The sequence below is a fragment of the Vipera berus genome (assembly GCF_964194415.1).
Source record: "Vipera berus genome assembly, chromosome: 6".
In the NCBI taxonomy this organism is placed as follows: domain Eukaryota; kingdom Metazoa; phylum Chordata; class Lepidosauria; order Squamata; family Viperidae; genus Vipera; species Vipera berus.
This window is the reverse complement of record NC_138208.1, coordinates 60,482,637-60,497,328: the sequence shown is the minus strand read 5'-3', so window position 1 is coordinate 60,497,328 and position 14,692 is coordinate 60,482,637. Positions and strand designations below refer to the sequence as shown.

The 14,692-nt window shown below is 37.1% G+C and overlaps 1 protein-coding gene across 1 annotated transcript; it reads left to right on the top strand.

Annotated features, from left to right (window-relative positions):
* Window positions 1-1,378: 1,378 nt before the first annotated feature.
* On the top strand, window positions 1,379-2,469 carry SMIM45 (small integral membrane protein 45; the record flags this gene model as incomplete). Its single annotated transcript, XM_081331841.1, has 2 exons — window positions 1,379-1,450; window positions 2,258-2,469. Exon 2 carries the CDS (start codon window positions 2,263-2,265, stop codon window positions 2,467-2,469), a length of 207 nt encoding a protein of 68 aa, XP_081187967.1. The 5' UTR covers window positions 1,379-1,450; window positions 2,258-2,262.
* Between the last annotated feature and the right edge of the window lie 12,223 nt (window positions 2,470-14,692).

Below are 14,692 nucleotides of genomic sequence, written 5' to 3'. Positions count from 1 at the left end.
TCTGTTCATTGAATGTGCTTGGCCAGAGGTTAAATATCTGTTGGATATGCTTTAATTTAGATCGCTACACTGAGAGCTTTGGATCCAATGGCTTTGAGGATCCCTACCAGTTCTTTATTTCTATGATTCTAAAAAAATATATGCATAGATCCTGCCCTTAGGTTTACAAATTAAAAAACAATGCATAAAGTGGATGGAGAGCTTCAATCAACAGAGTATTAGGGTTTACGTATTGTCTAGGACTGAGAGGCCAAGGTCCAAGTAACCTTTAATAAGGAAAAATTATTAGCTGATTTGGGACCGGTAGTACTTCTTAGTCCAGCCTTTCTCTCAAGGTTATTGTGGTGGGGAAAGCTGGTGGAAGAAGTATCACATTTCTGAAATAAAGTGGCACATAAGTAAAATGAATCATCATCCAGTGTCTGTAATTATTAGAGCATTAGGAGCTATAACAATGAAATTGTCAAAATAGCTGACAAAATTAGAATTATTTTATTTCAAAACGTTTAGTTAAAAAAAAGTAAGCACAGTAAAAAAAGTCATATAATATATAAATTAGCCAAAAGTCACAGTTGTAATCTAATACCAAATAAATTAGGAATAAAATTCAGTTCCAGAAGGTGTGCAATCACTCTAAAAGGTTTCTCCAGTAAAATATGGTTTTCATTATCTTCCAGGAGCAGCCAGCTTTGCTTTAAGCTAATTTATATGACTGAAAAGCAGCACCTTCTGCCTTCAGCTTCCTCACCTCATGGAATTGGGGGCTCACAAGCAGTTGCTCCAGAGATGATTTCATCAAAAGGGTTAAGACTTATTAGAAAGGGGTCCTGAGGTGCCAAGCCATACTGGGTTTTGAAAATCAAAATGTTCATATTCTGAGGCGAAATGACAAAAAATCTCAGTTGGACTAGGAAGTGATTTTGGCCAAGACGGTGAGTTAGAAGTAACCCCCTCCCTATTCAGATCATCACGCAACTGCTCCAAGTTCAACAAAACATCTAATGTATGACTACCTGCAGGGGTTGGGGCCAAAGGTTGCTTGGGACAAATTTGTTGTCAGAATGTAGGCCTTGAAATTCATGGCCTTGCCAACCCCAGGTAGGAAGCACTGAGACTGAAATCACCTAACACTCAACACCAAAATACATGGAGATTCCAATATTAAACCAGATCAAGGAAGAGAACAAGTTGTAGTTCCATATACTGATGGCAGCAGGCTATGGAACAATGCTATCATGGCTGCATTTTTATTCTGGATATTGTAACAAGATTGAAAGGAGGAATTTAAAAAATGCTTTAAATAATCAGTAAATCTAGTTTGAAATATAGAAAAATTGTAAGGGACAAATATACATATTTGTATAATTTATTCTATTATTTTTCTTCTTAGAAATAGAAAAAATTCTAAAATAAGTCACCTTAGAGGGGGGAAAAAGACCAGCTTTTCAAGGTAAGTTATTGCTTGGGTTTAATAGAGAAAAGATGATGTTATGCCAAATTTAATTTCACTGCATGACAGAAGACAACAAAAAAAATTTACCCTTTCCTGGACCAAGAAGCCTTGTCACAGTCACTCATGCCTTGGTCACCTCCCATCTACATAGGGCTGCCTTTGAAGACACACAGAAACTAGTCCAGAATGTGTTGGTGCATATAGTAATGGGGGCCACTAGGTTTGCCTATGTATCACTCTATTGTGCAAGCTGCATTAGCTTCCAGTTTCTTTCCAGCTGCAATTCAAGGTCATCATTTTTAAAGCCCTGTGTGCACCGGTCCATGCTATCTGTGGGATGGCTTTTCCCTAAGGATATCTACCCTTCCTATCAGATCAGATAAGGTGGCTACTCTCCTTGCTTCTTCCCCCAAATATTGTCATCTAATGGGAGCTACCGGTAGGAAGTGTACCTTTTCCATTATAGCCCATGCCCTGTGAAACATTTTGTCCCCTGAAGTTCATCAGGCCTGGCTTCCCCCCCCCAAACATTGGGAGAAGATTGGATGAAGGCACATTAGCTTGGATTGGTGCAGGTTTTCGTTTTTTATAATATTCTGTGTTTTAACTGGATGCATTTTATAGTTTTTAAAATGATTTAATATGTCTTTTAAGCTTTGATTGGGAGTTGCCCAGAGTTGGCTGAAAGGTAGGTAATCATATTAACATTTTAGATTTATTTATTTAGCATATGGCAATGTTTTAAGTAAATAAGATTGTATTTTTTCTATTCATCAAACAACACTTTACTTTCTTTTTGTCTAGTGGTTATGCCTCATTTCTTGGATTGGTTTGTGCCAATGTATTTGATGATCTCAATTCTCATATTGGTGGGCTTTGGAGCTTGTATATACTATTTTGAGCCAGGACTTCAGGAAGCACACAAGTGGAGAACACAAAGACCAATCATGGAACGAGACCTCCGGAAAACATTGATGATACGAGACAATCTAGCATTTGGAGTGCCTGAAGTTTAGTATTCTGCTCCCCAAGACATATGAAAATTTGTCTTGTTCAGGACAATTCATTATGTGGCCGTTCATAACTTCATTCTTTGCGATGTGGATCTCTTTTAATGGTGCATTCTTTGCTAATCTCTCTAAAACACACCTTTCAAATAATGTCACCTTGGAGCTTCTGTTTTTAACTTTTAATAATTAAGCTCTGTACATTATACCATCATTTGAAATAAGTTAATCTGCTGGAAATTGTTACACTTAAAGAGGAACGATGGTTATGCTTTACGTATAGATTCTGGATGCTCCTGAAAACACTTCTGACATTATGCCATTTTTTAATCACTTGGGTACCGTAAAAAACAAGAAACATCCTGATTGATTATATTTATTTATTTATTTATTTATTATGGGACTTATATGCCACCCTATCTCCCGAAGGACTCAGGGCGGCTAACAACAATAAAATACAGAATACAAATATTTTAAAAAAATTAAACTATCACAAAGCCCCACTAAAACCAATAAAAACATTAAAAACCCTTATCATCAGTCCAGGTCGGCCTGTTGGAAAAGGTATGTCTTGAGGTCACGATGAAAGGACTGGAGATCTGGGGCCATCCAGAGGTCCTGGGGGAGCTGATTCCACAAGGCAGGTGCCCCCACAGAGAAGGCCCTCCCCCTGGGGGTCACCAGCCGACATTGTCTGGCGGACGGCACCCTGAGGAGGCCCTCTCTGTGTGAGCGCACAGGGCGATGGGAAGTCGTTCCTGGCAGCAGACGGTCCTGCAAGTAACCCGGGCCTAAGCCATGTAGAGCTTTATAGGTAAGAACCAGCACCTTGAATCTCACTCGGAGGGCAACCGGTAACCAATGCAGCTCACGTAGGAGGGGTGTAATATGGGAGTATCAGGATGCTCCCATCACAACCCACACTGCCGCATTCTGCACCAGCTGAAGCCTCCGAGTGGTCTTCAAGGGCAGCCCCATGTAGAGAGCATTGCAGTAATCTACGCGGGAGATAACGAGTGCATGAGTGACCGTACGTAAAGCATCTCGGTCCAGATAGGAACGCAACTGGCGCACCAGGCGAACCTGGGCAAATGCCCCCCTGGCCACGACTCCTATATACTTTTTCACTTCCAGTACTGAGCTCAGATATGCTGAAAGACAAATTCTGTTCAGGTAAAGGATGGAGAAAAAAATAACCTATGTTCATTATTTAGAATGGGATCTTCAACATTTCCTTATAGTTATTAAATCTAGAATTAAAAATGCTTCACTTTTCCAGTTCTCTGCTGCTGGGTCTGTTGAAGGAGACAAGACTTTTAAAACTCAAATGTCCCATCTAGCACTATTCTTTCTATATGGACAATTGATCTTAAAACTAAAAATATAGAAGTACACAGTCACCTATGTACATCTAATGTAAGAGCTACTGGACTACAGACCATGATTGCATAATTCCAATGCAGTTTTCTAGAGCTACACTGTATAGTTAGTATCCATGTAAAATGTTTGCACATTGTCCACATTTTCTTTAAAGCTGGTATATAAATAAATTACTGCATGTAAACATAGCTATATGCACAAAAAGATTATTAATAATCTGTTTCTATGAAAATTACATAGTAACAACCTCTAGAGCCCTATGTCATTATAAATATCTTGTTTTTGCTGAATTCCCTTAGGGCAGGGGTATCAAACTGCTGGCCCACGGGCTGGATGCATCATGCCAAAACCACCCCATCCCAGCTCTGGCAATGGAGAAAAAGTCGCAATACATTGCGACACGTCATTTGATGTGGCAAGTTTAACACCCCTGCCTTAGGACATCACTGATTGCAGTTTTATTCGCTTGATGACATAATATCTCAAGCTGTACTAACTTAATACACTGGTTCCATTTATTATATCTTAAGGGCAGGAATGGGATATTATGCTGTAATTACCAGCTCTTCTTGTACACATTCCATACTAGCAACACGTGCCTTTCTTTCTTTAATGTGCTCGCAGGTACACATTCCAAGTTAAGAATTTGCAAACATTGTTACCATAGTATCTGTGGTATCTTGGTACTCAATGCTTTGAAACTCACCAAATTTGGTACTCAATGCATTTTGATGTGAAAATTTTGTCCTGGTACTCATCATTTGTTTGGTACTCAACACACAAGCTAGAATTTGTCAGTGTCAGCTGCCTTGTGACTCAGTACATTATTCCTTGTGGGGGAAAAATGTTTTGTATTCATCATTTTTGGTATTCATTGCACCCCCGAACAATTAAGAATGAGTACCACTGTGCTCAACTTCATAATTCGTTAAATATTGGACATCTTTCTATACATTACATGCTTCATTGGAATTTATAGTGTAGCATATAGATCTTTTTCTACATCTGTAATTTCCTCTCACATCTACCTCACCTACACTTCATTACATTTGACAGCTTCCTTTGTCTAATGCAGTGCCATAGTTCCTGACAACAACATAACACCGAAGGGCTTTGTTCAATTTCTTCTCTTGTTCTTTTGACCAGTTCACCATGAGTTGTCATGCATACATAGCCAGTCATTGCTCTCACTTGAAAACAGTTGACCAATTTTTCAGCAGTGACTGAATTTAAGTGTAGTACATTGCAGTTTGTTTTATTATATGTGAGTTATGGTAGGTGTCTGAGGATACTATCAATATTATTAAAGAGCAGTGTTGTTTTTGTATAAAAGAGAACTTGTCTCAAAGCCCTTTTGCTGTGTCAGTGTGAATATCATTCCAGGCATCATTCCTGAAAGTAACATTTGCATGGGACTTCTTTAGTTTCAAATATACACAACAGGTAAGAAAACAGGTAAAAATAGCTAACACAGCTATTGTGTTAGCTGGCTTGGAATCATGTGCTGTGTGTCATCTTAAGTATTTGAAGGGTCTGATAAATTTTCCAAAATGTTATGTCGTCCCAGTTCAGAGATTCTTCCACATGCAATGGAAGGGCCAAATTTTATGTTACAATTGCAACTTGTTGATGATATCAAAGGGTGGCATTATTTTTACAATAGGGTGGGGAAGGGGCAAGACCAGTAAGTGCAGCATCCTTTGTCTGAGCCAGAAAGGGTATAAGTAAACAAGCTTGCTTCTGCATTTATATCACCTTTGTTATATTGGGATACTGATCTATTTTTATAAGGACACAATGAAACAACAACACCATATAGTTCCTAAAATAATGTCCACCTCTTCCCATCCTGTATATAAATAGCCATTCTTTTCTGTCTGTGACTTATCCATTAGCACTGATGCTAGCTACAGCCATAGTCTCTGAGTAATACTTAGAGACCTCTTTTATGAGCCTTGATTCTCTTTTGTGGCAACTAGACTACCAATGCAAATGAAAAAACCCCAGGCAGAGCAATGGGGTAGCAAGAAGTCTTTTATTAACAAATGTAAGACTTTGAAACAACTAGCAGTATTCCTTCATAGCTAATGTACAGTTGCAATATATGGGCATATAGGGGCATTATGGCACTAATTTGCACTAAACCTTTCTCCTGTTCCAGATTTTTTCCTCAGGACTGTATCACTTGTTATAAAAATAGGATGCATTTGTAGCATGTCCAATATCCACCCTGAGTCAATGTTGTGAGCATGCTTTCACATTGCATTTGAGTGTAACATTACCCAGAGGGTCAAAACAACCATTATGGAGTGATTAAGCAATTATGTCTGCTTACTGTAGGTGCTTTGATTTCAATCCAAATAATTAGTATGGATATGTGCTGTGAGTAAGTTATACTATTTATCCTACTTTTCAACTAAAATGGGGATGAACCCAGACATTCAGATTAGTATGTTTAGTGATCTTAATTTTGACCCTGACAGCTATAGAGGTTCATCAATTCTCTTGTAAATTTCCACCCCTTAATGGCCCTTTATTATCCAATAATGAATGAGAGATTTGTTAACACCTGAGAGCTCGCTGTTCTGTTTCTATACTCTCTATGGTAAGAGGAAAACTCCATTTTCAAAGAGGCAATGTATGAAATCCACAATATGTTTTCAATTTCTCTTCTTTAGCAGAAAAAAAATAGACAAAAATCCAATGTAACTAAGCTATATCTTATAATGGAATTTTTAAACTGCCTATAAAGAAGAACTCATTAATCCTGTTTTTCAAGGTTACTGAGAATTATTGCAGAAGAAGGAGATTAGAACATAGCTGGCCTTTCACATACTACTGAATTCTCACAACACCTGCTCATACCCATTTGACTGGGCCTAATGGACATTCAATTCCAACAACACCTTGAAGGCAGTGGCTGCACTGTCTCAATCTTGGCTGCTTCAACTGTCTTGTGCACCAATTCTTAACTGTTTAATTGTTGCCAAGTTTTATATTGTCTATAAGTGCCAGCTTCCTTGTGAACATTTTATGTGTACATATGAAATACTCCTATCTTACATGATAACTTTATCTGTAAATATAACACAAGTGTTAGCTCTGATTAGCTCATATTGTAGCACATATAAATGGACAGCCATATGGTGCAGTTTTTGTGAGAAAAAAACATTTTATGATTAAAGTAATACTTAGGTGGATCTTTGGATCTGACTGATTTTTTAAAAATGTCATACTTAAAACATTCATTAGTAAAAAAAATATTGCTATTTCAGATTAAAAAGTGCATTTAACTAGGAATCAAACTGAATAAGCATTAATTCTGAATAAGCATTAAATCTGAAAAAAGAGGAACAGGAATACAAGTATCATTGTACAAAATTAGGTCAATTTGACATATGTGGTGTTTATGTTTGGATGCTGGATCTGTTCTGCTTCTATCTATTTTAAGTTGATTAATACTGAACAATGCTGATCTACTGTTGGGAGTGTGGAATTGGAGGGATCCTGGATAGAATCCAGCTTTCTTAACTTCTCAGAATTGTAACAAAGGTTTTCCATCTCTGGACTGGATAATTTATTTGTGAACTGCATTGTGGTGATGATTCTCTGCCTTAGAGTTGTTAAAATTATGTTCGTGTTGTAAGACTGATGTTAAATGAATACATCCAGAGAAATTTCTACAGCTGTGCTTAGCATGTGATGTTCACAGAATGGTTGGAGTTTTTCATTAAGTAAGCCTTGTACAGTGTAAATTTGTACAGGAGTCCAGAAGGGAAAAGCATAAGATGAGTGCACATGATGCTCTCAGTCATCATTATTTGCCTATTTGGAAGAGTACAGATAAATAGAAAGTGCAGAGAGCTATAGATTGTGGTGGTGAAAATGAGGCTGCCTATAGAACTGTTGGCCTTAGAATTTTGTCTGTATGGCTGTCTGTTCATCAAATTTCTAATCCACCACAATCATACAAAATGGTCAGTGATGCTAACTCCTAACACTGTCAGACTATTAAACTATTAAAATAGTGGTCCAGATATAGAAACAGTATAGGTAAGGTAGCTATCAAGCTTCAAACTTTGATCCAGTTTTTCCCCATATCCTTGTCACTCTAATAATAGATAAATATTACCAGATGTATGAAATGTTCTTACAGAATATCATATAGTAAGGGAACTCTGAAACTTAACAATTAAGAGATTGTTAGATTGAATGACGCTTTTGAGAGTATTTTCCGGGGAGACAGATAAACAGAAAGACTAATAAACTGAGACCATCACTTCTACCATGGTAGTCTGTGTACCATTTTATCCTTCTGTCCGGTGATCTAGTACAGAACTGTGAATTTAACTCATTTGCTTCAGAAATTGAAATAAAATCTAAAATAACACTTTCTACGTGGTATTTTGCAAAGTAAATAATCAGTTTGACTTGTTTGCTAGTATAAACTGTTCTGATGAAATGTATTGCAATGTTAAAGGTTGTGCTTTATAATGGTAATGCTTATTTTGAATAGAATTCTAATAAACAAGTCAGAGCCAATCAAATACAGTATCTTAGTATTTTGTTCCTTTCACAATATACAGGTTTACTTAAGAATAATATAGCCTACTGTTCTGTTTGGAACAAAGAATTTCCTCTTATGGGACTTATATGCCGCCCTATCTCCCGATGGACTCAGGGCGGCTCACAACAATAAAACAGCTATAAAAAACAGTAATACAAATATTAAAAAAGAATTAAATTACAAAGCCCCATAATTAATTACTAAAATCAATACAATTAAAACAATATTAAAAAAAAACCCATCCTCAGTCCAGGTCGGCCAGTTGGAAAAGATACGTCTTTAGGTCGCGACGAAAGGACCGGAGATCTGGGGACATCCGAAGTTCTCGGGGGAGCTGATTCCAAAGGGCAGGTGCCCCAACAGAGAAGGCCATCCCCCTGAAGGTCACCAGCCAACACTGTCTAGTCGACGGCACCCTGAGGAGACCCTCTCTGTGTGAGCGCACAGGGCGGAGGGAAGTCGTTCCTGGCAGCAGACGGTCCTGTAAGTATCCCAGACCTAAGCCATGTAGGGCTTTATAGGTAAGAACCAGCACCTTGAACCTCACCCGGAGGACAACCGGCAACCAATGCAGCTCATGCAGGAGGGGTGTAATATGGGAATATTGGGATGCTCCCATCACAACCCGAGTGGCCGTATTCTGCACCAGCTGAAGCCTCCTGGTGGTCTTCAAGGGCAGCCCCATGTAGAGAGCGTTACAGTAATCTATACGGGAGGTAACGAGTGCATGAGTGACTGTACGTAAGGCATCTCGGTCCAGATAGGGGCGCAACTGGCACACCAGGCGAACCTGGGCAAATGCCCCCCTGGCCATGGCTCCTATATGATGATCTAAGTCGAGTCGTGCATCCAGGAGGACGCCTAAGTTGCACGCCCTATCAACGGGAGGCAACACCTCTCCCCCCATAACCAAAGATGGTAAATCCTGGACAACACGAGATGCCGACACGTAGAGCCAGTCGGTCTTAGCCGGGTTGAGCTGGAGCCTGTTCTTCCCCATCCAGATTCGTACCGCTTCCAGGCAATGGGACATCACGTCAAGGGCATCACTGGGTTGGTTCGGAGTGGAGATGAAAAGCTGGGCATGAACAGTTATATGAATTGCAGGGCCCAAATATCCTTTAAACACAAGAGGCACGGTGCCTTGGGCCCATGATGATGATAATGATGATGATGATAATGTTGGAAGGGACTTTGGAGGTCATCTAGTCCAACCCCCTGCTCAGGCAGCAAACCCTATACCATTTCAGACAAATCTATATCATTTCAGACAAAATGTGTTAATTTTTTTTAAATTAGAAAGAATAAAAATGAATGGGTTATTTAATTTCATGCCTTGCTTTTTGGTTCTGAAAATATATACCATAAGTACAGTAAAATTCTAATATAAAAGACAAAATATGCATTCAATTAAAATTAAAATCTCAATCAGATATTAAATGATACCAAGATAATTTGATAATCCCCACAGGAACTTGTTATATTAAATTATAAGAACTTTGAAAATTAAATATTTCATCCAGACAGCAACATTTCCATGTATGTGTGCAAATTTATTATCTACATTTTAATTTTACATCATTATTTGCAAATTCTTGGATTATTTGATCAATGGGCATTTCTTTTAATAACTTACTTTCAACAAAGAATAGAAGTAGGTGAATTAATTCTGTTTATGACATCATGGAATATAGGTAAATAAATAAATTCTGATATAATTTAATTGGGAAAATGACTGTTCCTTTTCTATAGTAGTACCAAAAATTGTAAGTAAATCTAAATGCAATATTTAATATGGGAAACTTGTGACTAGATTTAGTTAATTACATAAACTTTATTCTCAGGTAGAGAATAAACTGATGAAATTATTTGTGATACATAACTTTTTAAAGAAACTTTTTAAAGAAAACTGATATTATGTACTATTATTTACTAAAAGTGATCAGGTATGTGTGCATAAAAATATCAAATAATCAGAGGTGTGCAGCAGTGTGGCTAAAAAAGACTCAGCCACAGAGGCCAAATACATAAATTAAGGTGAACAGGAGATCAAATCACACATATAGTACTTTTTAGGGATAAAAAGCAACCTTATTCTGGAAGCTTTTTGTTATTATACTGGTGCAGCCTTTAACCTGGATCAGAAACACATAAAAAATCAAGATATCTGCCTGTTTTTTCTTCTATTTAAATTGTATGATTGAAATATGTATAGTTTGGCCCTATGTATTTTTATAAATACAGCCAGCATTTGCATGAATTCATAGCCATCTTCTGGAAAATCTTAACATCCAAATTCACAAATACCTGCAGGAGAATATACATAGCTCAGAATGTATCTGACTTACTTCAGTCAAGGTTGGTAGGAGAAACCATGATCTCCTGGTTCTTAACGATGTCTTAACTACTACATCAAACTTTCTTTCTTTTAGGTGAGAGAATCATGCACTATTTGTTTATCTTTTTTATGCCACATATAAACAACCAGCAAACTTCATTCTCCCTCCACTGATGATGTTACATGGCCTGATGATGAAATGTCTGCAAGAAGAAAAGCAACACCCTAACATCACAAATATCTTAATGAGCTGAAATACTAGCAATCAATAATCAATCATGTATTCTAAGATCCCATGCAAATTACACAGACCTAACATGAATACACATATGGGAAAACTCTAATATTACTGAAAGAAATTGAAATGCCCACCATCTTGTCTTATTTTTCAAATGGGGAACTTATTGCCTCTTTTTAAAAATGGATTTATAACTTCATCTTCCATTGTTAAATAAAAGAGAAAAAACAAGATCCACTTTACTATCAGTTGAGAGTAAAGATATATTAAATGATGCTATGGATATAAACTAGAGCTAGCCAACATGGGCACCAAAACATGAACATAATTATATGGTAACAAAAAACAAAATCTTTTTTTTGTATCTTTCTGCCATCATCCAGTATCATCCAGATTTTGCATCTGAGATGTGGTATGGTATGCCTAATAAACACATTCTAGTGTTACCATTTAAATACATTTATATTTTGGCATTAATATTATAAATGTTGCCCAGATAAACATGATAAACAAACATAGCATCATTCTCTCACCTAAAAGTGAGCCGGTTTGGTGTAGTAGTTAAGACATCAAACTAGGAACCAGGAGACTATGAGTTCTAGTCCCTCCCTGGACACAAAGCCAGATGGGTGACCTTGGGCCAATCACTCCCTCTCAGCCCTAGGAAGCAGGCAATGGCAAACCACTTCTGAAAAAATCTTACCAAGTAAACTGCAGGGACACGTCTAGGCAGACTCCGAGAATTAGATACAATTGAATGGGGGGAAAAATCACCTAAAACTAAGGAAACCATCCTCATTGGCTTAGGTAATTATTTAGACTTTTCCAGGGATTGAAGAGTTAGGTTAGCAAGAGTGTGGGAGATTCAAAGCCTGGAATGGAAATAATGCTTGGATTCTAGGCCCTTCAAAAGTCACACAAAAAGCATATTGTTCCACTCGTTCCTGTTGTTGTCGCCTGTAAATAAATGCTTTATACATTATTTCCATATGAAATTGGAGAGGGCTACTATGAAAGTCAAAGGGTCTTGGCACTTTTCCCTAAAATTTCTTCCCGGGTACTTTGCATTTCAGTTCTCATAACCCTTAGCCAGCTTATATGATATACGGTAGATAAATCAGCACACTCAAATAAGGCCTTAATATTAAACCTAAAACTGGAAGAAGCCAGAGTCTGAGTCAAATATGTGAAGCCATTTGGTACTGAACTAAAGACAGTTTTAATAGCATTGTATGCACTTACTAACCCTTTTCAAGTGCAACTTAAAAACTCCACATATGTTACTTCTCTTTTTTGTCCTCTTGGGCTAGGAATAACTGACCAGAAAAGCATTTACTGAATATTTACAGATGTTTTCTTTAAAACATGCTAATATACTTCTAAAATCTAAAAGGCTGCTTTTGATGTGAAGACACCAGTTCCTGTCAGGCCTCTGCTGGAAAATCAGGGGTGTTATAAAAAATGTTAGAGCTATGATACTGCATCTAAACGTGTTTTCTAAGTTGTAGAGAAATATGCGTATTTTCCAAATTCCATCAGTTTCAACTCTTCTTCATATGTACATGTTACCCTTATATAGAGATTACAGTATGTCCAATATCAAATGGTAACCTGCACACAAGTATGATAGTAAGTTGCATTATGAAAGCTCCATCCATTTACTTAAATTGTCCAAGTTATATCTGCTCTGCTGCATGGGAATTGATAATAACTGAGATTATTATTCCTTCATGCTTCAGCCAATATCCCCTTGTTGCATGAGCAACCAGTATACATGAGTTTAACACTCTTCTAGAAGACAACTAGATGCAAGCTAAACAGGTCCAGCACCTTTTCAGAAGAGCAGTAGATATGTGTTCATAAACAGACCAACTTAACAGGTTAGTAGCATGGCTTACTTCTTTGTTAGCTATGTAACATTCAGGTAACCTGAAACAAAGCTCCATTCCAGGCATCTGCTTACAACTGCTCAAATCTGGCCTGCCATGTTAAGGGCAGCAATTGCTGGTTGATTTTCCTACCTGTCATGTAACAATGATTAGAGAGGAAATGCAGTCAGAGGACTTCAGCAATTGCTGGCTATTAAAGTTTAAAGTGTCTCATATTGAAATCATAAGGACAGCAACCGTCACCAGCATTGTCACTGAAGCTACTGGTGCACACTATTTAGCTGGCAGACTTCCCCCCCCCCAACTTGGTGACTTGAAGAATGCTTGTTAATGCAGCAATGGGAAAATTTCCTATAATACAGTGCCTTTTCCTATATTTATTGTCTGTACAGTGCTTCAGAGGAATAATTTATATGCTGCTCCTAGATGTTTACATGCGCCGAGATCTTCAGAATGCACTTCTTTCCTTTTTACAATTTCCAATTCAAAGCTGTTTATGAGTGCTCTAATTCAAAGGCTGTGCCCACTCCTTGCCTCTGCATCCAACAAATTGCTGTTCCAAGCATCCCAGATGCTCTTTCTCCCACTTCAAGAGAACGAGAAAACACTCCACAGCTAAAAGAGAATACAGTAGGCAGAGAAAGAGAAAAGCAAAACATTTGAAAGAGGGACAAATATATTCTTCATGGCATCCTGAAGGTTGGGGTGTCTTAGGGTTGATATGCCTTGTTAAAGCTCATGTAAACATTTTTATGGGATCCTTTGCAATCTATGAAAGACTATTTTGGGATGTTCCTGATGAGCATTCAGCTGCTTCCTGCCTTTACATTACCAGGTAAGCACTTGTCATTCTGTTTCAGTATAAGAATCATTAGAAAAAATAAGAAATGTTTGGTCAGAATAGCCAAGCTATATCTTAGAACCAATAGTTTTTAAGAAGACTTAGAAATTATCTCTTTCAATGGCTTACAGCAGCCATTCCCAACCAGATGTTCTTCAAAATTAACAGAATTTTGGAAGACATGGTAAAACGTCTTCACACTGCACCACTAATCAAATAAAAGTTATGAAAAGCCTATCAAAAGATCACTAAGCCTGTTGATCAGCAATACAATTAGGATGAGTGACAACCAGGAATTGTATTTCTTGTTTTCTTAAATAGTAATTTTATTAAAGAATACAATTGCCACATTAAAAATTAAAACAAATTTAAAAAAGAAAAAGAAAAAATAGTTGCAGAAAAGGAGAAATGGAAAGAAAAACTGAAAAAGAATAAATGTGAATATAGTAAAGTGAAAGAAAATAAACATATAAAGAAGTGACTTCACCCTTCTTCACAAGTATAAACTATTTTAGTAACTTAGCACTTTATCTTAAAATTCAACAAAATGATCTCTTTTCCCCATTAAAAAAAGTACAGGATTCAGTGCAGATTTTACTCCATTCGTCATTGCCATCTATAGTTGCTGACTTTTTCCCATATCTCATCTTTTATCTACAAATACATCCATAATATTTAATATTTTATTGTTATTTATTTATTTATTTTTATTTATTAATTTGATTTATATACCGCCCTTCTCCCGAAGGACTGTATGTAGGGGAGTGGGTCTATACATATGTTGTATATAGTATGTTTTAGGTGTGTGTCATGTATGTGTTTTACTTTTGAGAGCGGGTAACTAAATTTCATTTTTGATGCGTGCTATTGTGCCCACAGTAAAAAATGACACTAAAGATTATCTTATCTTATCTTATCTTATCTTATCTTATCTTATCTTATCTTATCTTATCTTATCTTATCTTATCTTATCTTTAGT